This window comes from Castor canadensis, chromosome 6 (assembly GCF_047511655.1).
Source record: "Castor canadensis chromosome 6, mCasCan1.hap1v2, whole genome shotgun sequence".
NCBI classification, from domain to species: domain Eukaryota; kingdom Metazoa; phylum Chordata; class Mammalia; order Rodentia; family Castoridae; genus Castor; species Castor canadensis.
In genome coordinates, this window is record NC_133391.1 from 143,478,459 (window position 1) to 143,502,738 (window position 24,280).

At 35.9% G+C, this 24,280-nt stretch overlaps 2 protein-coding genes and 1 long non-coding RNA gene across 11 annotated transcripts in view; 2 read left to right on the forward strand and 1 right to left on the reverse strand.

Annotated features, from left to right (window-relative positions):
• The window catches only part of Rictor (RPTOR independent companion of MTOR complex 2), a 109,684-nt gene extending 94,522 nt beyond the window's left edge, over nucleotides 1–15,162 (forward strand). For 5 of the 8 annotated variants that reach the window (XM_074077564.1, XM_020166643.2, XM_074077563.1 and 2 more), the window contains 8 exons: nucleotides 996–1,173; nucleotides 2,086–2,170; nucleotides 2,982–3,215; nucleotides 7,935–8,090; nucleotides 8,409–8,532; nucleotides 10,192–10,302; nucleotides 10,504–10,642; nucleotides 10,772–15,162. In XM_074077564.1, coding sequence (XP_073933665.1) covers nucleotides 996–1,173; nucleotides 2,086–2,170; nucleotides 2,982–3,215; nucleotides 7,935–8,090; nucleotides 8,409–8,532; nucleotides 10,192–10,302; nucleotides 10,504–10,642; nucleotides 10,772–10,843 — 1,099 coding nt within the window. In that variant the 3' untranslated portion in view covers nucleotides 10,844–15,162. Of the gene's footprint in view, nucleotides 1–995; nucleotides 1,174–2,085; nucleotides 2,171–2,981; nucleotides 3,216–7,934; nucleotides 8,091–8,408; nucleotides 8,533–10,191; nucleotides 10,307–10,503; nucleotides 10,643–10,771 lie in introns of those variants that run through there. The other 3 variants (XM_074077567.1, XM_074077568.1, XM_074077569.1) reach the window with 2 other exon arrangements.
• Nucleotides 15,163–17,261: 2,099 nt separating this feature from the next.
• Nucleotides 17,262–24,280, reverse strand: part of Osmr (oncostatin M receptor) — a 60,802-nt gene continuing 53,783 nt past the window's right edge. For both annotated transcript variants that reach the window (XM_074077572.1, XM_020166651.2), the window contains 5 exons: nucleotides 23,524–23,697; nucleotides 22,531–22,698; nucleotides 20,691–20,772; nucleotides 20,136–20,208; nucleotides 17,262–19,677 (listed from right to left, as the gene is read on the reverse strand). In XM_074077572.1, coding sequence (XP_073933673.1) covers nucleotides 19,102–19,677; nucleotides 20,136–20,208; nucleotides 20,691–20,772; nucleotides 22,531–22,698; nucleotides 23,524–23,697 — 1,073 coding nt within the window. In that variant the 3' untranslated portion in view covers nucleotides 17,262–19,101. The remainder of the gene's footprint in view (nucleotides 19,678–20,135; nucleotides 20,209–20,690; nucleotides 20,773–22,530; nucleotides 22,699–23,523; nucleotides 23,698–24,280) is intronic.
• On the forward strand, nucleotides 19,660–22,477 carry LOC141424212 (uncharacterized). The gene is made up of 2 exons (XR_012449188.1): nucleotides 19,660–19,932; nucleotides 21,211–22,477. It is a non-coding gene; the product is annotated as an uncharacterized lncRNA (long non-coding RNA).

The following is a 24,280-nucleotide window of genomic DNA, read 5'->3' on the forward strand; positions in this document are numbered from 1 at the left end:
TTCTTCACAAATAAAGTTTCAGTTAAGAGAGGGTTTTAGTTGGAAATTAATAGATGGTTTTTGCTGTCATAATCTAAATAGCTACTATTTATAATGCATGTATTTTGTATGTTTTGCAAAGTAATTCTTTTATTAGGCTACATGAATGCATAAGAGTTGCTTTTCTAAATAGCAATACACATAGAACGTGGAGCTTTGTATAGTGTTTTATATTTGTAAAGCTGGTACCAAGTAAATATTTTAGCATGTATATTGCATGGGTAAGAATCTGTATAACCGATGTGTATCTTATGGAAATGTCAGTACACAGTATTTGTTGTGGGATCTTAGTGATGAGTGCATTGTAGAAAGATCAGTGCTTCACATAAGCACTGATCTTTACATAACAAAGATCAGTAATATTTATAAATTATGCCATTTTATCATATTGTGTAAGGTGTGTTACATAAGACCTATGTTGATAATGAAGGTAATAATGTAAGTATCAATCGGGTAATGATAAGTAATCTTACTTTTCATATGTATGATATTAAATGGTATTGATAGATGTATCTTTAGCTATATGATAGCAAATCTAGCAGTCTCAAATGATTGTAAAGATAGTTTTTAACTATACCTCTGTTTCTAGACCAGTTTTTTTTTTTTTAATCTTCTAATTAGTTTTTTGGAGGGTGCAGGGAGATAAGGGGCTTGAACTCCAGACCTCATACTTGGTTGGCAGGAATTCTGCCACTTAAGCCACTCTCTCAGCGCCTTAATTTTTTTAGGAAACCTGAGTGTTTTTTGTAACACTCAGCATTATTGTTGATTTTTTATATATCAGTTTATAGCAGCTAATATTTTAAAGTGTTTATGTGCTCTCAGTAAACAAGATGGTACTATTTACTGTTTCCCTAACTACTTTTATGAAGTAAAAGTAGGAATAGAAGTTTCATTTTTTATATGATTAATATTGCAAGTCAAGAAACTAATGTAAGTTTTTTATGATATTGTAGGTTCATGAAAGCTTTAAGTTATGCATCATTAGATAAAGAAGACTTATTAAGTCCCATTAATCAAAATACCCTGCAGCGATCCTCCTCAGTTAGGTCCATGGTGTCCAGTGCTACATACGGGGGCTCAGATGACTACATTGGTCTTGCTCTTCCAGTAGATATCAATGATATATTTCAGGTACGTGTTATAAGTTTTATTGTTTTCCTATGAGCTTACTTCCTATTTTTTATATTCTGCATCTTTCTTAGGAATTATAATTTAGAGTGAACACTAATTATGGAGAAGATACTTGGGGGGGTCAGGTTTTATCTAAAGAAATTTTAAGATGAAAATTCACCTGTCTCAACTGTTTGATACTCTTTTACTTCTATTGGATACTCTTATTTAGTGCCTCCAGGTCTCTAGTATCTCATCACCCTCTTTCCTGTAAGCAAGTTGGGATCTTGATTTATTTATCTGTGTATTCCTTGTAGTAAATTCCAAACCTTCTGTTTTAGACTCACTTAATTTACTCTGTTCTTTAATCTTTGGCCCTCTTTTTCCCATTTAGAGTAGTCACATCTGGTGCCCAATCATATAAAGTGTCCCTAATCCTGTGAAATACCACAGATCTCTATATACAAATATTGAGGAAAACACATTTGTTCAGAAATCTAAAATTTTTTTTTTCCCCCAGTACTGGAGATTGAATCCAGGGTCCCAAATCTGCTGGGCAAGTCCTCTACTCCTTGAACCAGGACCCTAGCCTGTTTGTTCTTACTTTTTTTTTGAGACAAGGTCTTGCTATCCTTTCCCAGCTGGCCTGGAACTTAGAATCCTTCTACCCCTTTTCCTCCCGAGTAGCTAAGCATCAACATGGCCAGCTTTAAGGCATTTTAGATAAACACTAATATAATTATTGAATTTACGTTTAACTCACCAAAAATATGGTAAAATATTCTTATGATTATTTTGGAGTTTGAATAACTTCACCTTGTTTAGTAAACTTTTCATTGTAGGTTTGTAAGCTGTAACACTTCTGTTTTCTTAATATATACAAGGTGAACAACTTTTTAGACCAAGACTTACCATGATTTATATCTATTTTAGGTAAAGGATATTCCTTATTTTCAGACAAAGAACATACCTCCACATGATGATCGAGGTGCAAAAGTGTTTGCCCATGACACAGGAGGTAATGCATGCTCTTTGATCTCATGAAATTCCTCTTTGAATTAAAAATGAAATTCTTAGTTGTTTTTCATAGAATGACACAAAAAATCATGTATATGCTCTGGGCCAACTTAAAAATTATACCAACAAAACTGAGTCAAATTAAAATTGAACCAGTTTCTTTTTTGAAACAATGTAGTCCAGATTGATCTGGAACTTGTGATCCTCCTGCCTCAGCCTCCCAAATGCTAGAATGTATGTGACACCATGCCAAGTACCACAGTTTTTAAAAGGACTTAAAATGTGTTTTACCTAGCCTCTCAAGAAAGTATAAACCAGATTAGTTGTTTCTGTTTTAAAAAGCAGTACATGCAAGTTTTTAACACTTATCCTCATAGGTCCAAGAAACATCTATTTGTTTAAGATGAGAAGAGATACGAAAATGTTCTCTTAAGTTACATGATCCCTCTGTGTTATGAACTGTTATATTTTTATGAAAATTGCATATAAACAGGTAGGTGTTTGTACTTGAATTTTTGCTTTTCTTTAGGCAAATGTTGTAGGTAATTAAAATGAAACATTATCTCAGTTTTCCATTTTGTGTTTAAAACCCTATATTGAAGTAATATAAACATATGTTCTTACTGTAGTTATTTTCATAATTCAGAGCAAATTCTTTTTTCTTCCTAGTCAAAATTGGATGTTGAGTCATAAAAAGAGTTCTGGTTTTCTTTCCTAGATTTCCTTCTTTAGAATTTTGCATAGTTTAAAGCATCTTGAAAAAGGTATCATTCATACTGTCTTTATCTGATTATGTTTTATATTATGCACAGGTCTTCCATCTGGAACTGGAGGTCTTGTAAAAAACTCTTTTCACTTACTACGACAGCAGATGAGTCTTACAGAAATAATGAATTCAATCCATTCAGATGCTTCTCTGTTTTTAGAAAGCACAGAAGACACTGGGTTACAGGAGCATACAGATGATAACTGCCTTTATTGTGTCTGTATTGAAATTCTGGGTTTCCAACCCAGTAACCAATTAAGTGCAATATGTAGTCATTCAGGTGAGTGTTTATGTCCTTTGAGATGAATCCACCTGAACCCGAATCTGGTTGTCACAAGTCATCTATCAGTCCTAACCTCTTCCTCCTCTATTCTCACTAGTCACTTAGAGTCTCCTTATTGGAGTATTACTGTTTCGCACTTTAATTTTGATTCTTTCGAATCCATCTTTCATACTTTTACCTAGGATTAACCTATTTATAATTCTTTATTGGCTATTCATGCCCAATACAAGACTATTTGTGATCAGTATTGAGGTTTTCTTTCATCATTTTCCTCCTTTGCAGTTGACATGCCATTATTGACTAACTTAAAGTTTTGAAAAACTGCCAGGCATGAAAACTTTCTTTTCCCTGCTCTTCTTTCCTTACCCCTTCACCTCCCACACGCAGAAACACATCGCATATTTGGCCACCTCATTCTAAGTGTCAGCAATATTTTGTCTGCCAGGTGTTCTCTGGCTTTCTTAAGTCAGGTATTAACATTTCTTCCTCTTTGTCCTCATTGCCCTATACACATAGGTCTCTTATAATGATTATTATTACTCAGTTTTTTTTCCCTTCTTGGTACATTCCTTTAGGGCATGGTCTGTCAATGTCTTTTCATTTTTTATATTTATTTTTAATACTAGTCGTGTGCTGTTTTGTACGGTAGGCTGTCAGTATGTATTTGGGGAGTGAGTAAACAAAGTAGAAATAAAGGTTGAATCAATAAGTGATATATGTTAGCAATTTCAAATTAGTATGTAGGTCTTTAAAGTGTTACCCATATGTACCTTTTCTTAGTAAATATTACGTAGCTACCCTCAGGAAGCCTATTCATGACCACTGTTTACTCTTGATAATTCAGAGCTTCCTAACTCTTGGATTGTGATGCACTGATACGCAACAAATAGGGTACAGCTATGCAGAGATATTGATCTCCTCAATGATTCCATATTCCATTGGGATCTGAGTTGAAAGATCCCTGGACTAGGCATTTCACACAATGAATAGTGCTGTTCAGGGACCTGACACAGTATAATTATTTTGTTATTATTTATTTATAATTATCTTCTGTGGATTTGGAAAAGTGTCAGATGTACTTAACTGCACCCAGTGGAGAAGATGCTTTTCAAAGCCATTTGGTTACATTGTTTATGCTTTAATTCCTATAATTTCTTCGTTTTCATTTACTCATTCAACAAATATATAGGAAGCACTTAACTATGGAGCTTTGCTCTACTGTTTTATACTTGGTTATGAAACAAATAGGAACAGCCCCCTAATTACCCAGTCACAAGACAGTCACAGCTAGTTCTAATCCATTTGTGATCTAAAGTGAGAATATGATCAAACCATGTGTTATAATGTTTGGGACTAGTGAAAGACTTGATGCAATCTAAGAGTCCCTTGCCTTAACGCAGCCTTCTCCTCCATTTCCCATCTTTTTTTCATGATGCGAAGTATTGGATTGAGAAGCAGCAGGTTAAGATTAACTATTAATTTGAAAACTGTTGTAATTTGCCTACTGATAATCATTTCTAAGGAATGAGAGGAGGGAGGCTAAGTGAACCTTTTAACAATCATGTAGTCAACATAATATGTATTACACAGCTACTGTGGGCCAGGCATTGAACTAGACCCCAGGAAAACAGTTGTGAAAAGTACCAGTCAGGTACTCTTCTGCACTCATTGGCCTTTGTCCAGTGAGAAAAGAAATAGATTCATTGATCTGGGGGCGTGGCCCAAGTGGTAGAGCACCTTCCTAGCCAGCATTAGGCCTTGAGTTCAAACAACAGTACCACCAAAAAAAAAACAAGAAAGAAATGGATTGATTGATTGGTTGGCTGATTAAATAGATACAATACTGGATTTGTAATAAGTGTCACTAGGAATGACATGGTATGAGCCAAGGAATATGACGAAGTAGATGGGACAAAGTAGAAATTTCTGAAGAAGTTACTATTAAGTTATGACCTGAAGAATGAACAGAAGCTAAGGCGGGAATAAAGAGCATTTTAGACAGATTTGCAGCATAAGCAGAGGTTCTCTGAGGGGTCTCACCATGGGATGTGAGTCTGAAAAGACAGCTGTGAGATTAGTGCTCCAAAGAGGGGAAAGGAGATGTAAGACAAAGCATGGAAAGATAAGTGAAGACTATGAAGCCAGGCTATCCAATGTGTGGCTAATGAGCCAGTAGCCTTAGTGTCACCTTGAGTGCTTATTTGCAGTGCAGAATCTCAAGCTCCTCCCCACACTTCAAGAATCAGTATCAGCACTTTCAGAAAACTTCCAGCTTGTTTGCGTACACAGTAAAGTTTGAGAAACACGGCTTTAGGCCGTGTTTAGGCTTTAGGCCATACTAGGGATTTTGTGTGTCAGAAAGAAGACATTCTTATTATCTATGACAGATAACTAAAAAAATAATCCCCGTTCTCTGTAGTGATTGTTTTCAAGATATGTCAAGTCCTGAGCATGAGAGATTTTATTCTCTTAAGATTTCTAATTTACTGGTGGTAGTGGAATTAAAAGAAAAGCTAAAGCTCAGTCCTAGTCAGAGCAGTAGGGCAATAAAAAGAAATAAATGGCATCCAAATTGGAAAAAAGAGGTCTAATCTGATTTTAAAATGAGTACTAGACCTAAATAGACATTCCTCAAAAGAAGATTAAAAAAAAGTCCAACTGCCAATCAAAACCACAATGAGCTTTCTCCTCACACCAGTTAGAGTGTTACCAAAATGACACTGTCTGGCAAGGATAGGGGAGAAAAGGTATTCCTTACACATGCGAATTGAAATGTAAATTGGTACAGCTATTACAGAAAGCAGTATGGATGTTTCTCAGGAAATTATACCAAAACTAACCATTTGATCCAGCAATCCCAATTACAGGTATATGTCTAAAGGAAATCAGATCAATATGTTGAAGAATATCTGTACTCCCACATGAATTGTAGCATTGTTCACAATAGCCAAGAAATAGAAACAACCTGTTTAGCTGTTGAATGGATAAAGTGCAGTACTGAATATTCAGCAATAAAAAGAATGAAATCCTGTCGTTTACAGCAACATGGATAGAACTAGAAATTTTTATGTTAAGTGAAATAAACCAAACACACAGAAACATGCCACACGATCTTATTTATGTGTGGGATCCAGAAAACTTGATAAGAAGTTGAGAGTAGAATAGTGATTACTAAAGGCTAGGATGAGAAGAGGAGAATGGGATGAGTAAGGGTTGATTCGTGGATACTAATTTATAATTAGATATGAGAAATAAGTTCTAGTGTGCTCTTGTACAATGGGGTGACTAGATAATATACTGTATATTTTTAAATGCTATAAGAAAGGATTTTTGATGTTTTCACCATGAGGAAATGATAGCACCCTGACATGAACATTACACAATGTCTACATCTATAGAAACATTACGTGGTATCTCATAGATAGGTAGTTTTTGTGTCATTTAATTTTTTAAATGTTAGGGCTCAAAGAAAACACTGTGGGACTAGGATATTTACTAACACATTCCATTCTGTGTTCTGATGCTGTCACAGGTTTTTATGCATTGTACAGTTCTAGTGTGGAAGTCAAAATGTTAGCTTTCAAAATTTAGTACTGTGTCTTTCTGTTGAATGACACCTTATGGTATTGTTTTATAGTATTTAAGGTTAGTGTTCATTAAGTACTCAGTAAATGGTAACACAGTAAATTGTTTATGTTAGAAAAAAGTACTGGTAGTTTGGTTCTGGTGATCTTACTGTAGTTCTAAAGAAAATCTCTTTCTTCCTTTATCAGAGGTAGATCTCCTTACAGAAATTCTTAATTTTTTCCAAAAATCATTCTTGTCAGCATTTCCCATAAACTGTATGTGACTTATGGCTTTCTGATTGGAAAAAAAGTAGCTTATGATTTGTTTTTTCTGAGCTAACCGAGATAGAAGATGTATGTTTAATTTATTTTGTTTTTGATAGTAACTTACTATTCTTTCCCATATAGAGTGGCATTTAGCTGGAGCCAGCCTTCTATTGAGCCACATGGAGGAAAAAGGCAGCCAGTCTGTTTTGCTTGAAGTGCGAACTGTGCTGTGCTCCTTGTCTCCATTTTAATTAAAAGATGCAATAATGCTAAGCTCCAGAGTGCTATTAATGTAAATGAGAAGAAACAGTAAAGGCGAACAACTGCAGTTAAAAAGCTAAACAGCAACCTTTTTTAGATAAATCCACTGAGTTTATGAACAAAATGTTTTATCCAAATAAAAATAATCTTGAATCAAAGGATGTTCAGTAAAAGTGTGTCTAAGGTTCGTTGCATGAAATACTTGAATTCTCTCTCTCTCTCTCACAAACACACACACACACACACACACACACACACACACACACACAAAAACTTTTAATGGCGTTACTATGGTGATAAATATCTAGATGGGGGTAACAAAGATGGAAGAGTAGAGATAATAAAATGCTTTCACATTTAATTCTATATACATAATAATTTGAATTTTTAAATCACATTCCTGTTATTTGTTATTTAGGAAAATAAAATCTTATTTATATCTTTGGAATTCAGTAGATTTTCCTATCTGAGTAGTCTTAGATTTACTTGAAAATCTTCCTTGTGCGGAATAATTGCTGAAAATAGAAAAGAAACTACAAGGAGTCATCTCTTAGAGTATGTAGTACAAGCACAAGAACTAAGCTGTTACGATGCTTTAATTCATATAGTATTTTTTCTTCAGACCTTCAAGATATTCCATATTCTGATTGGTGTGAGCAAACTATTCACAATCCCTTAGAAGTGGTTCCTTCTAAGTTTTCGGGGATTTCTGGATGCAGTGATGGAGTGTCTCAAGAAGGTTCAGCCAGCAGCACCAAAAGCACAGAATTACTACTAGGTGAGTTTTCAGATTCAGTTCCCAGCATTCGTACTAAAATTGCATTTTTTAAAATAAATATTGTAAATTAAAGTTGTTTCAAAACTTTCAGTGAACAGTTTAGCAGATTCTTAAATATTATACCTGTATCTGCCATGTCATGCATACCATCTTAGCTGTTTGCTTTTATTAAAAAGAGTTTTGTTCCCAAGCAATTGGCAGTTCACAGGCAATTGATCTCAGTTTTAGATTTGTAGGTAAAACTTAAAACCAAATTCCATGATTTATAATCATTCTACATTGTAATAAAGCAACTTTTTACTGAAATCTTCTTTTCAGGTGTTAAAACAATTCCAGATGATACACCGATGTGCCGTATACTTCTTCGAAAAGAAGTTCTAAGATTAGTCATTAATTTGAGTAGCTCAGTTTCAACTAAATGTCATGAAACTGGGCTTTTAACGTGAGTAAACCATGTGTATGGATGTTATTTGTTCTGATTTTTTTTTCCCCCTTTGGTGGGACTGATGTTTAAACTCAGCTTCATGCTTACAAAGTAGGTGCTCTACTACTTGAGCCACTGCTCTGGTCCATCTCGCTCTGGTTATTTTGGAGATAGGGGTCTCGTAAACTATTTGTCGGGGCTGACGTTGAGCCATAATCCTCAGCCTCCCAAAGTAGCTAGGATTACAGGCGTGAACCACTGGTGCTCACCTTGTTCGGATACTTGAAATACTTCAAAAGGTAGACAGCAGTAGTTCTAACCAGTATCACACATCTGCATGAGATTGGATTTTCTTATACGTACTTCTGTGTATGCACAGTAACCAAAAAAAAAAAATTGAATACAAAGGAAGTATGAGAATCTAGCTCCTCTTCCATTAAGCTAGACTTTGAAAGAGATCTGTAGAAGTGTAAACTATATCTAAAACAGTGCACTCTTCTTTAAGTTTTGGAAAAATTTTAGGTTTTGTTATTTATGTTAACATGTAAAGGACTTACTTTTTTATCAGTACTGAGGATTGAACCCAGGGCTTCATGCATACTAAGCAAACACTTAACCACTGAGATGCATCCCCAGCCCAGGGTTTACTTTTTAAATGAATTAATATTTTGAAATTTTTTTCAATTTCATTTTCCCATGTGATAATTAGTGATTGCTATAACTCACCAAAAAAATGATAATATAACTTTTTAGGAGGTCCTAAATAATTTTTAAGAAAGTAAGGAAAGCCTAAAACCAAAAATTTGAGAAAAGCAGACACATAAGCAAGTGATATTTTCTTGATTAAACTTTTTTCTAGTTTTCCTTTTTTTCTCTCAATAAAAGTTACAAATTTGTATTGTTTTTCTCAGCCACAGTAGCATAATAAAACAAAAGTCTGAACAAATCTTCAGTATCTTTATTTGTACTATTTAAAGCCAGGCATGGTGATTTAAGGCTATAATCCTAGCTTCCTGGCAGTGGAGATCAGGATTGTGGTTCAGGGCCAGCCCTGGCAAATAGGAGGATCAGGATTCAGGCCAACATAGATACAACCATGAGACTCTCAAAAATAAGTAACACAGAAATGGCTAGGGGAGTTGCTCAAGTGGTAGAGCACCTGCCTAGTAAGTACAAGGCTCTAAGTTCAACCCTGGTACCACCAAGAAATAATCAATAGATAATATAGTACTGATTCTCAAAAGAAATGTACCTCCAGGTCTTTTGTAGGGCTTTTAAAAGGCAGTGTAGATTTCTGGGCCAAGCATTCTTCACTTGGTATCCCCAACCACTAACAGCTTGATTCTGAGGAGCTCTCCCAGCCAAAAGTCAGGGTTTGAAGTGTGAAAGATACACAGATAGCCCAGTCAATGATATTAATAACTTTAAGTCCAGCTTTTAACTTGTACTTCTGTTTTAAAACTTGATTTTGAAAATATTTGAGGCATCCTAGGCTGATTAAATAGATTTTACAATTTCTCATGCTAGTGAAAAAGAGTAGTTCTTTTCTTTTCTTTTTTTTTTTTTTGGTGGTACTGGTGTTTAAACTCAGAGCTTCACACTTTTCAGGCAAATAGCCACACCCACAGCCCTTGTTGCTCTGGTTATTTTTGAGATAGGGTCTTGCTTTTGTCCCAGCTGGCCTGGACCACATCCTCCCGATCACAGCCTCTCAAGCAGGAATACAGGCTTGAATCGCTACACCTGGCTGAAAAAGAACATTTTCAACTTTACAAGAAATACTCCAATGTTGGTAATCTTCTAAAAATTTTTTAAAAAACCTCATTATCTAAAGTATAAGCTGGAAATATTTAATATTTTACATCCTAAACATACCATTTAATCAATATCTGGAGAAAAAAAAACTTGAAAGTAAGTGCTACTTTGGAGGAAAAAAGGGTAAATCATGCTTACAATTTTTATCATGTTGCAATGTTTTCTTTAATTTAGGATTAAGGAGAAGTACCCGCAAACATTTGATGACATATGCCTTTACTCTGAAGTTTCTCATTTGCTGTCACACTGCACATTTAGACTTCCTTGTCGAAGATTCATACAAGAATTATTTCAAGATGTACAGTTTTTACAAGTAAGTAGTATTTCTGAGATTTGTCTTCCTAGAATTACTCTTTGTTTTAATAAGTTAAAAGAAAAATGATCTCTACAGTCTGTGCTATTTTTGTATAAGTCATTAATAATTTAACATGTTTTTTCCTAGATGCATGAAGAAGCAGAGGCTGTGTTGGCTATACCACCAAAGCAACCTATAGTTGATACATCTGAATCCTGACCTCATATGTATGATGTATATAGACAAATACTTTAGATATTCTTATTTGTGTATTTCCTAAAAGCCTCAGAAAATACTGACTGACTGGGCAGCAAAGACAGGAGTATCTTCTGTGTACTGTTCCAGTAATTACTGGTACATGAACAGTTGGAACTGACTTCCCTAACCAGATCAACTTCCTTTTCTCCCCTGGTGAGCCCATTGAAGGGTTCGTGATTCCTTACCACGATTTTAAGAGTTTCAGTTACCATCATATGCAAGAGCTAAGCACTGAATACTACATAGGTTTTCTTTTTTCCATTTGAAATGCATAATGGCAGTGGAACAATTGTAGGATATGCAGAAGCAACCTTCACACAGTTATTTCTGAGTTTTTTTTTTCTTTTGGTTCCTTTTTAAAAAAATTTTTTAAGGTAAATATAAAGATGCCTTGTTAACTAATTCATGGAAACTAGGAGTCAGTGTCTGAAAAGCTGCATCCTGTACCACAATGGGGTGTGCTGTAAATGCTAGTATTAGAGGGGGAATTTTGGCTCTTCCACGTTTCCTTAATGTTTGTAACACTACTTCAGAGGTTTGTAACCTCATGGTGAAAAGAAGAGTCTCAACAATCCAGGACTTATAAGTTATTTTTATGTTTTTAGACTGCATAAAGATGCTTGTTTTTCTCTTCAGTTTTGTTGCAAGTTATAGGCAATTGGAACTAATTAAGGTTTTTCACTACAGTTCCTTATTAAAATTTAAAAAATCACTTTATTAGTTCAATTGAAACTATTTCCCATTTAAAGAATGCATATATTTCCAGTAGACTTTTGTGTTTCATCAGTTCACCCATATCATCATTGTAAGCTGGACTTGAACAAGCACTATTAGTTTAGACCCAAAGCAAAGCAAAGCATTAAATAATACTTTGGATTGCCTGAGGAACGTTTGCCTGTAATTTACACATTCCATGGGAAAAGAAGAGCCATATATACTTTTAAAAATCATTAATGAAATTCATTAAGGTTAAAAATTGTAGTGATTAAAAGTTGTAGTGAAAAGCCTTAAATACTAAATTTTAAAGCAGCAGTAATTTAATTTTTATCAGTGTTCTTGTTTTGCACAAACTAAATGCAGTGATAGGTGAGTGTTAGAGTACAGTTGTTGCCTTTGTCACATTTGTGAAGTCTTAAGTTGATGAGGGCAAGGTTTTGTTTGTCTAATTTGTGTATATATAAAAATACTTGGAAACCTTTGCAGGAATTAAACAAATATGCAAATTTGTATATAAAAAATAGCATGACCATCATCATTAGAATGCTTGTAAATCTTTTTGAGATCTACATATAAATAGAAAAAAATCCAGCTGGACTGATTAGGAGTTTTTTAATTCATTTGTGTAGATCATTTTTACACTCATACATCAGCTTAGACACAGTCATAGAACATTGGCTAATATTTTCCCATGTTGCAGATTCTTTTTGTAATGGTTTTGCTCTTTGAGATCTCTGTAAAGAACCCTGTGAACTAGAAAACCTGACTCACAGAGCCTTTTTTTTTTTTTCCTTTAGTTTTCTGGCACTGAAAGTTCCCATTGGGATGAAGCCTTTCATCTCACCTCCTAACACCTCTTTGCACTTCAGTGAATTGTTCTTATGTGCACTGTGTAGCGACTTACATTATAACAAAGCAGATAAGGGCTCTAAGCTGCTGCTTATGTTAAAAAACGGTTCTTCAGATTTTCTCTCATAAAATTTAATGAAGGTAAAACAATAATTTTTTAACTTTATCGCTGAACCCACGTGTTTATTTAAATGCAAGAGTACTTCTAAGAATGTTGCCTGTCACCTTGGTCTTTGGCCTTTCCAGAGAACCAACTGTCAGAGATACTAGACCAAATAGGGGTTAAAGTTTCCAAAGGAAGTAATGTAGTAATAGTATTTATAATGGGATTAACATATTTTAGACATTCGTTTTAAACACTACCTCAGTTTATAGAGTATAAAATCTGTGGTTTAATCTCTCAAAAATTAACAATAATTCTCTTTCATCACACACAACCATCCCCATCCCTCTACCCTACCTAAGTCATTCATCCTGAAATTAAGGCTGTTACTATTAGTCTGAACAGTTTTTTTTTTAACTGTTACTTTGAAAGATATGTAAAGACATGTATGTTTGTCATCATATCTGCCTACAGCACTTATTTTGGGAAGACACTTGGAGCTTTGTGATTGTCAGTATACTGAAAAGAAAAGTCTATGCTTAAATTTATAGTGCTATTTGGTTTATCCATGGTTTCACTGACAGGTCAAATACATTTTCCTTAAGTACTTGTTTTTATAAAAGTAGACATGATGAAAAATACTTGCAGTGCCAAGTGATTAACTTAAGTGTTTAAGAATATTAAATTATAGCAGAAAAGGTTAGGAATGGTGTCAGTGGTAATAGAAATAATTGAGAAAAATCATCTATAAATAATAGATATTACCAGACTGTAGAATACCAAAATAATGTCAATACTATAGTTTTTCAAGATTTTAGAATTAATATTAGTCCATATAAATTTGTACTGTTGGTAATTATTGAATAATTTGGAGGAATTTGAACAGTTATGCTGGTTGTAAACTGTGAATTTCTAACTGTAAAGTGAATTGTCATATCTAATTGAATTTTTTTTCAAGAAACACATACTCAGTAAATACTGATAAATAAGGAAATTTAGAGATTTAGTATTCATAATTAAATATGCTCTAAAATTTCTTACACTTTTATTCCCTGTTTGTGCTTAGGTATATTTGAGGGGGAAAAGTATGTTCTCCCTAGTAAAAATTTTTCTAATAAAGATTAGTAGCATAAAGGAAGACAGTGATATTAAAAGAGGCTTTGGGAAGTCTATACACTATTACCATGTAATGTATAGAAGTCCCTTAGAAATGGTGGCTTTAATAGTTTTCAGCTGTCTGAGCTTGAGATAATTAAAGCTGAATTGTTCAGGGCATGTCACAGTGGGAAAGTACTCAACATTAAGATGTCAGTGCTTGTTTAGATTTGTCTACTGCTATTTATATAAATTTTTATTTCATTACATTCTGAGGATGCCTTTTATCCCCATATTAAAGCACAGATCATTAAGCAATAAAAACCAAATTGTCTGTCATTCAAATTATAATTGCAGTTATTTTTTTCATGGTAAGAGTGAGGTGCTAATTTTGTGTGAAAAGAACTTGTAAACTACTTTGGGAAATGTCCCTTGGAAGTAAGGTTGTTTCAAAACCCTTTAGTCCTATGCTTACATTTTTGTCTCAAATTCACAATCCATTAAAACATGGAAAAAAAAGAAAAGATCTACTTGAGAGACTTATAAGAAGAGCTGTTTGAAATGAATGACCATTTCAGGTTTTCCAGGATGTAAGTTGGGAAAGGTCTACATTGTCCCTGTGTTTACAAAATACATTGTTACTGTCTTAATTTCAAGAGTGTCACTACAGTGAGAGTTTCATTAGAAAGCATACCAGTGAAATTAATAGCAGTGCTTATCAAAGAACACTGAAATCTGTAAGAATCTTTCCAGAAACATTCTTTTTTTCTTTTAGTTCCAGGTTCCCAGGGTAGTTTCATTCCTGGTAGGTTTATAGGACTCACAGACTGGAGTATTTCCTCCTTTGGAGTATTTTTATAATTAGGTGGATAACTGTGCCACAACATGAATAAATTGCACATAGTTTTTGACTTTCTTTATAAAATACATGATTTGAAAAATATAATTTATGCCAAAAAAGCATATCTTACCATTTTGCCACTTAAGTTGGTTGATTTAGCACAAAATGCAAAGTTTTGGGGCAAAGGGCAAAGGGAAGAGTAAAAAAAAAGTTTATAGATGATTGTTGAAAGATGTTCCATTATTAGCCTGTCAGAAATCCATTGTAAAACAAATGGTGTAAATTAGCTTTGAAAAATGGTAAGGGATGGAGAAAAAATCTCAGACTTAATACTGTCTAACCACATGATTTTCTTTTTATTTAGTAATACGCTGCTACATGTTTGGAGGTTCTGGTGTTTGTAGGTCACTGAACAGACATTGAAATCTGATTTATATTGTATAACTGTAACATAGAAAAAGTATTTATATATTTTCCGTAAGAATATTTCATTGAGTTGTGTATAATTTAAATAAGATTTGTCCCCAACTGGTTTTGCTCACCTTGATTTTTTTGTTGTGGTTTTCTTGTTTTTGTATAATGTGTACAGTTTATGTCAAGGGCATTAAAAGCCTCCTGAAACATAATCTTATCAAAGGGATACATTGTTAATAAAATGTACTTAAAATTCTTAAACTTGTGGTAGTGTTGCTTTTATTTGAAAACTTAATATAACCGTGATTCAAATCATGTAATGCTGATGCTGACATGGTACTGCAGATGGAGCTAGTTCAGTAGCTCCGAGTAGCTATTCACAATTTTTAACTATTCACACTTCTTTAAACAGTCTTCATAATTTAATCAAACATCTTCACATTTTTATATATACATTGGAGTGTTACTCAGCCATAAAGAACAACAAAATTATGTCATTTGTAGGAAAATGGATGGACCTGAAAATGGTCATGTTAAAGAAATATACCAGACTCACATAGAAATACAGAATGTTTTCTCTCATATGTGGAAGCTAGGTTGAAATCAAACAAATACACAAGAACATAAATGGGGCCCTATTTTTGCAGAGTTGGTGGGTGGGGGGGAGCCGGTAGGAGGTAGGAGGGGGGAAAGAGAAGGCGAGAACAATGATCAGGTTCATTGGCTATGTGTATGAAAAGGTCATAATGAAGTCCATTTAAGAACAACAGCTCTGAACTCTTGAGACAGTACACATGCTATGTATGTGATGATGGTATGAAGATGGGAACTTTTCAGTGGAAGGTACTCAAGTTTTCATGCATAGACTGGCCTGATCGGGCAGGCTAGCCTGTAGCCATCTAGTGGCAGAAGGACATGCAAACAGAACAGGCAAAATTGCGAATTCTGCAGAATAAAATTCAATGTGAAAGCTAGGGTGTTACAGTTAAGTGTCTCCCCTTAAGAAAGGATTTGTTTCAGATAGCTTGACCTTTAAGCTGGTTTCTATATATCATTTTCCCTGTCACCTTCCACTGTATGTCATCAGAAGTGTAGTTGGTTCCAAAATAAGCTAAAAAGCATACTTAATGTCATTCAGCTGATCTTTGAAAAAAAGTCATAGTTGAACTTCAAAAAGATTGTTTCACTTTGAAAACTCTTTAGCATAAAAAATAAATCACTCCTTTTTAGTATTAGTTTTCAAAGCTTTCTTAATTTGTATCTTAAAGAGCTAAGCCAACTATATATGCATACATAGTCCCTCAGTTTGGACACAGCTGGTTGCTGTTCTGTAGATATGAGTTAACTGCTAATTCTCAATGCCTTCCATTGCTGTCTCTTCCAAGGCTTTAGAGCTTCTTTATGTAGAGTTTTGACAGGCTTTCTAAGTTACTTGATAAGAAGCCAGCTCATCTTTCAGCAGAGCTCTTAGAAGCAGTGTTAGCTAAGTCTAATTCAACTTGATTCTCTCATATACATTGTAGCAGAGAGTGGCATTAACCATAATTAACATGGTGTGTTGTCAGCAAGCATTTTCAGCAGATCTGTGACTTGTGTGACTAGGTTCCTGCTCCCAACCTGAATCATCGTTTCCCTGCACACAACTGAGGGTTGCTCCACAAACTGAAGCAGTGTTTGTAGGTCATGAATACCAGCCCAGCTCACCACCAAAATACTCTGTCATTTCTAATTGGGATTCAGGTACACTTTTTAAAAAGGTAACACGCCTTTGTTAGAAAAAGTTGAGCTCATCTAAAGAAAATTATTTACAAATGAAATATTTGCTTCAAAATAATGAAGGAGGGAGTGGATGGACTGACGATTCTATATAAGGGTTCATATAAACTATTCTATGTTCTCTGTGGTGTTTTTTTTTAATCCTGATACGTCTACTGATGAATATAAATTTCAAAGTTTCTGAATCTTAAAGCAAAGCTAAGATGATAAATAATAGTGAAAACTTTTAAATGCTGATATATTTGGTTGTTGAGAACATTTGTGAGGAACACTTACAGCCACAACTGTGGGTGATACTGATAATGTGAACAAGAAGTTATGTATCCAAGCATTTCCAGTTGGTAATGTTGCTACATTTCAGAAAGACTTCATCTGATTTATTAAGCCTGTGATTCTCAAAGTGTAGTGTGAATCTGAATGCTTCAGAACTGATGAAAACTAGATTCCAGGTTATATGCTACCAAGACTGATAAGGATTTGAGGTGGTGCCTAGGAATTTACATGTTTAGTAAGTTTGTGAGATGACATACGGGCTAGACTCAGAATTGGTAATACTTTCATCAAGATAGATAAAACAAAAAATGTAATGGTTAAATGTTTTAATCAAGGTTTAATGCAACAGCAAAAACAACTTCAAAATTTTGTGATAGGTGAAATAACATTTACAAATCAATGTCATTGGCATTTCTGTGTACAAATTTCAAATGAAAGATGTAATTAACAAAGGAACATTCATAGGGTAAGTGATGATAATACTGACCAAAGTTTTCTCACAACTATCAGGCTAATCAAGACACTGTTTTGTACTGTGTTAGGACATAACTTTTCTGGCAAAAGGCTTAGTTATATGTAAAAAAAAAAATTGGTTGAAAAGCTGAACAGAATAGTACTGATTTGTATCGGTCTATTTTGAAGCCACGTGAGACGTGAACATTTTCTATAGGGTTGATGTTTGGTAGCAACAGAGCCATGCACATAGGCAGAGTGATTTCCACCGTACTGACAGCAGCTCACAATACACAAGGAACCCCTCTAAATGCTTGTTTAGAAATGTGACAAACATTTGGGGTTGATTGGCAGGGGAAAGAAAAAAGAACTAGCCTGTACTGAACACCTGTTAGGTATCTGATATTTTCCATGTACACTCATCCATCCATTGTGTCCTTGGGGGGTTGGTTCCAGGACCTGTGCCATACCAAAATCTGCAAATGCTTTTAAGTCCCTTATATAAAATCGTGTCATATCTGCATATAACTTAACCATATCCTCCCATATTCTGTCATTTCTGTAAATGCTATAGAAACAATTTTGTTCAGGAATGACAAGGAAAAAGTCTATACATAGAACAGATGCAACTATTTGATCATATTTTTGTTTGCAGAACCTACAGATATAGAGGGAAAAGTGTATTGTTTCAAAGGAGATAAAGTCACTGAAAAACCAACCAGTTCTCACTCCATAAAACATTTTGCAGTTATGTCTTAAGTGACAGCCAATAATGAGGTCTCATTTTTTATTGTTGCATAATAGCAATCTAAATGAGGCAGTCAGAATTCTCTTGACTTGGACAACCTATTTCAGAGTCCAAACAATGCTAAATGGAAACAGTTCGTTCATACGGTTCTTGAACAAAAAGGAGAATGATAAAATGTAAATATTACTCAGTGATTTTTCTTTTTCTATTCTGAGGTAGTGAAAGATTAAGGAAGAAGTCTGATGTCTACTGAACAGGAGTGCTGTTGCTTTTATACCAAGTTGGGAATTCTTTGCCAGTCTTACTCTTTTACTGCAGTAAGCTAGACAAAAGAATTGTGAAGATACTGTTTCATTCACAGGTCTTACCTATTAGGTTAGGTCTGCCTCAAAAGAGTTAATTTTATTGTGTCAATGAAATCCAAATTGTTGTTTCAAGGCAAGTCTAAAATCTGTTGGTCTCAAACATTTGTAACTTTTTCATTAAAACACAGTAAGTTTACATAGTAATAAATATTTTGTGGCCTAGTCCTGTACCCTTAAGATTAATTAAACATGGGGATAAATTTTAATGGAGATCCATTCTCACTAAAAATGGGACTTGTAGGACTACAGCCACCCTGTATAATTCTGAACTTACCAGTCTGTGGGCTAATGCTTGTCCCTATGTCAAGTTCAGGTATACTATGACAAGGGTAAGCCTGAACAAATAGCAACAAGGCCAGCATGTCTCTGTAATCCTGTCATTTCTAGTATAAGCCTGCAAGGGTGAATGCTAAATTCCACAGCTCTGGCATTTAATCTAGCCAGACTGTAGTGGTCTTTTATAAATCCAACCTGCAAACATGACAGCTCACTGGGATTACGGACCAGCAGGGCACATGGTATTGGCATAGTGCCAGTCGTGCTCTCCTTAGCATCTATATAGTGTAGGAACTGGGTATGTGCTGGTTAACGGTAGTGTTCACCTTGACCTAAAAGGATCATTGAGGACAGGCTGCCATCCTCAGTTGGAGAAGGAGAGGCAAGGCATGGGGGCACTGCCATTTGCGTTTTATACTCCGAACAGTGTGCTGGCATTGTTGGATGTGTTGGAAGACTGTCTTTGTCTCCACATAGTGGGGAAGCCAACTGGGACACATAATTCAAACCAGCTTCTCCAGCGGGGATTTCTCCCGGGGACTTTGTGTACTTTTTTTCCAGTACATTTAATAAATTCTCAGGTTGGGTCAATAGTCCCAGCTGACATGGTGGGTCTTTTGGGGTTACTGGGACATGGCCACAGGAACCAGAGTCAGAAGTTGACTGATTATAAGTGAAGTTCTCAAAACAAATGCACGGCCCAGGGCCCAATTGCTCCTTTTCTGTTGGCAGGAGGTAAAGGTAGGCATGTTTAGCTAATTCACTCTCTGTGGAGAGTGGCTTCCCAGTGCTGACATGTGTTTTGGTGACTTCTGGTTTGTTTATAATTTCAAGAGCATCTGGAATGCAGTCTTTGACATTCATTATTATTAAGTGAGGGTTCTCCTGCAAAGGAAACAAAAAATATATGTAAACATAAACGTGTGTGTGTGTGTGCGCACATGCACGTCAAAGTGTGTTACATATGTGAAGTGCACTTAAGAGTCCCATGTTTCTTCCTGGTCACATGGTATTAAGAGATGGTATTGAAAATCAAGCCATTTCTCTATAGACGACATCAAAGTTCCAATCATCCAATTTCTTTTTATGTTTTTTTTTTTTCAGGGCTGAGGATGGAACTCAGGACCTCACACATGCTAGGTAAGAGATCTACCACTGAGCTACCCCACTCTAGCCCCTTCAATTATCTGTGAAGCATCAATCATCAATTAGCTGTGAGAGCAGAGGTGGCTCTAATTTGTTGTGTTTTCCTGAAGAGGTCCAGGAAGGTATGATTAATTCAACCCCAACCTGAATTAGTCCTTCATACATGTTTGGTATACATCCAATTTACCCACATTTACCTTGGATTTTATCAGTGACAAGATGCTGCTCTTGTAAGGGTCTGGGATGTCAGGATAGCACTTCTCCTTCATCCTACAAAAACAGTGAAAATGGAACTGAGCTTCACATTGTTGTAGAATGGTTAAGGGAAAGAACTCTAGAGTCAGATTCCTGGGTTCTAATCCTTCCTCAATCCCTTCTTAAATTAAGCTACTTAGTGCTTTCCTGCTTTGATCCCCTCATTGGTTAGATGGAGATAATTCCAGTACTTATCACCATAAGTGATAGAGTGCAGAGATAAAGTGGGTTATTCTATATAAAGCACTTAGAACACCACCAAGAACATAGTGAGATGTAAATATTAGCTACGGCTATTGAAAAACTTTTGCAAGCTTTTTATTTTAAATGTTTATTTTCCTCATGTATCAATTAATGTACAAAACAAAATTGTCAAATAAATTACATATCCTCACCTAGACCTCCTTTGTCCTTTTCCACACTTTTCCCCCCATATTCAATGTCGTTTCTTGTATTAGGGTTTTCTCTATTGTATAAAACTTTGCTCACACACTTACCACTGGCTTTTCCAGTAGCACACAAGAAAAAGGAGCAAGAGGCACAGAGCCACAGGCAGAATGATACGGATCAGCGTGTGGGCTGAAGGGAAGAGAAAGAAATCTTTTCAATAAGTCCTTCTATGTCCTCAAAGGAATAAAACCAAGTTTATAAGTGAGACTAATTTTACATGCTTATTTGAGACCTCTTAATAAGCCTCAAATATATATTTAGGCAACCCTCAATATGATTTCTGCCTGACTAGCAGAAAGAATGACCAGCCAACCCACACAAAAGCCCCTTTGGCATCAGTCAATGCTTTGTGGCTCAAACTCCTTACCTCTCTGATAGAGCAGGCCATTTCCCACCTTTGCCCAAGTTTTGTGATAGGTGGGGAGTATTTTCCTACTCCTTGACTGGGGATGCAGACAAATGCCTTGGTTTAGCCAATGGGACGTTTTTTGAAAGTAGTAATGTAAATGGAGCTTGAAATGTGCTCACGTCATCTGTCTTGCCTTTTTTTGTTCTTTACCCCACCAGGAAAAGTTTACTCAAGGAACTGCTGCCCAAGTGGACTTAGATGGAATACACCGGAGTCCAGGTTGGCCCAGCCCAGATCATTAAGGCCACAGCTGATCTATAGACCCGTGAGCAGAAAAGTAGTACTTACTGTCTGCCACTGAGATCTTTAAGGTTGATTATTAGTATACCCCTTCTAGTTAGTCTTAGATAAAATGATCTGAGTAAGTTTAACCTTGGATAATTATACCACAAGTGGAAAATTCTACTCCTAATGTAATGTGACTGGACACAGTCAAAACACAGGTTCAGTAAAAATTATCATATAAAATTATTTTCAGGCTATAAGGTGTATATCAAACATAAATGAATTTTGTGTTTAGATTTGGGTCTTATTGTATATATCTCATTACAAGTATTCAAATATTCCAAAATCCAAAAAGACATCTGGTCCTAAGCATTTCATGTAAGGGATACTCAACCTGAAATATTCTTCAATAAAGGTTAAGCAAAACTAGTTGTAAATTTGGAAACAACACGTTCTTTCCTTCCTGTCCTCGCCACTCCAACAGCCCTATTTTTGTGATGGGTTTTTTTGAGATAGGGTCTCACGAACTATTTGCCCGAGGCTGGCTTGGAACTGTGGTCCTCCTAGGGATCTCTGCCTCCTGAGTTGCTAGGATTACAGGCATGAGCCACTGGTGCCCGGCTTCTCACAACCTTCTTGTTCATTGCATGTCTGGGTATCGCAGGAGAACACATATTTCCATCAACCAGCTCCTACCATTCTTCTTCCTCCATCTCTCAAGCCAGATGTGTTTGGAGAAGACCTATCTCTTCCTCTCACCCTTTATCTGACCAAATGCACATAGAGTTGGTGATGTGTCCCACTTGATCCCCACCTCACCCTGCCCATCTCTGACAGCCCCCAGAGGTCCTGGCAGAGCAGGAAACAGTTTGCCACTAGAGAAGTCAGAAGGAAGACTACAGAAAATAATTCTGTCAATACCACCACCATCACCATCACCGTGGCCTAATGGCAACATGAAATATGCTATCTGTGATTTTCCAGACACTCTGAGACTGAGTTCCAGAGAAGGGCCTCAGGGGTCATTGAGAGGCAAAAGAGGAAGATTCCAGGCATACGGTCAGATCAGTTTCACCCTGACCTGGTTTTTGGAGTGAAATTCTATGTAATGTTTCTGTGAAACAACAGTGAAAGAGAAAGGGGATGGGGCAGAAGAAATGCTTGAAAAGTCCTATCTTGACAAAATCTAAGACAATACTTCAGTAATTTGTGAAAAACTCCTAAGAAAAGAATTTTGATTTGGAAAAACTCACAGTGTTCATCTGGAGTCGTGACCTTCGTGAAAATTCCACTGGGGCCCTCGCCACCACTTGTGTATGAAGCGACGAAAAACTCATAAAAAGATTCCGGCTGTAGGTTATCCACAATGAATGTCTTTTGTTCTGGGTCTTTGATGTCATATTTACAACATACTGAATCATCTGTGATTTAAAAACAGTGTTGTTAGCTGGGTGCTGGTGGCTGACTCCTATAATCCTAGCTAACTCAGGAGGCACAGCCAGCTGGGCATTAATTCATGAGACCCTATCTCAAAAAAAAAAAAAAAAAAAAAAACACAAAAAAGGACTAGTGATGGCTCAAGGTGTTGGCCCTGAGTTCAAGCCCCAGTACCAAAGCATAAAATAAGAACAATGTTTTCAAAAAAGCTATTAAGAGTGTGGTAGAGATTTGTGAGACAGCTAGATACTAATGCTCTTCTTGCCTCAGTACCATCAACATTTTTAAACTAACAAAAAACTAAATTATAATTTCACCACCCTGGGGGAAATTTTAAGAAATGGCATTATAAGCAATAAAAATAAATTGAAGGGCTGGGAATGAACTCAGTGGTAGAGCTCTTGCCTAATATGTGCAAGGCCCTGAGTTCAATCCCCAGCATCACAAAAAAAATGGATAAATAAATAAGGATATTTAGAAATAACATTGCCAAAGCCAAAGAAAAAAGGTTAAGAAACTCTCCTAAGTGGCAGGATTTCATAAGGAACTGATGGCCTGGGTCCACTGTTTCAGGAGTAAGTTAAAATACTGCCCCTCCCCCACCATCATGTTCAATCTCCTCATTTGTTTAAAATCACCTTTTCATCCTATAATGACTCAAGAGCATTCAGCCTGACCAAGGTCAGTGACAGCAATCTTTTCAGTGTTTTTTGCTCTGTGCTGGGGATGGAACCTAGGGCCTCACTTTGCAATGCTTTTGAATAATGAGATTTTGAGAGGACAGGTGAACAAATAAAAATAAATGTTACCTGGAAGGACCGCCTTTTCAAATCCTGGTTGGCACTGTCTCTCTTTGGATTTCAGGTAGACATGGTACCCTTGTATAAATCCAGACTGAAACTCTGTGGGATAACTTGTCCAGCTCAGCATGAAGGAACTGGAGGTCAGGTTACTCATAACCACTTGAGGGTTCTTTGAAGGAGCTAGGAAAGGAAGTTGGGTTAAGAAAAAAGTCATAATTTGGAAATGGTCTCTGAACATTTAGGTAAACTGAGCAGAAAACCACAGCCAGCTCTGGAGGCTGCAAGACCTTATGCCAAATTAAGGAGTTTTATCTGTGTCTCTGGAGGATTGGGAAAGGATTGGGCAATCTTCCTTTTTCACGTTTCACCTTTCACAGATGAAGAAATAGATGCCCAGACTAAGTAACTTGCACAAGATCCCCAGGGAGGGGTGGGGGGAGTCTTTCTTAGACTTGAGTATATCCTTGAAATCTAAATAGTATTTGAGAACCTTCTGATGGGAAGAGGAAGGAGAGTAGGGACAGGCTTATGTTCAGAGAAGGGATTTAAAGGACTCTATTTCCTAAATTGAAGCAATGCAGTTATCTAAGTATCACTAGAAAATCTGGGAACATATATTCCAAAGTGTCTGTTTTCCCACACATGGAGTTAGGCACACTGGCCTATAAATATGGCACACCCACAATTACCTCCTGCCTCTCTCAGGCAGCTGTAAACCATGGGTCAGCTCCTTTCAAATAAAGAAGCTAGGAATTGGTCTGAT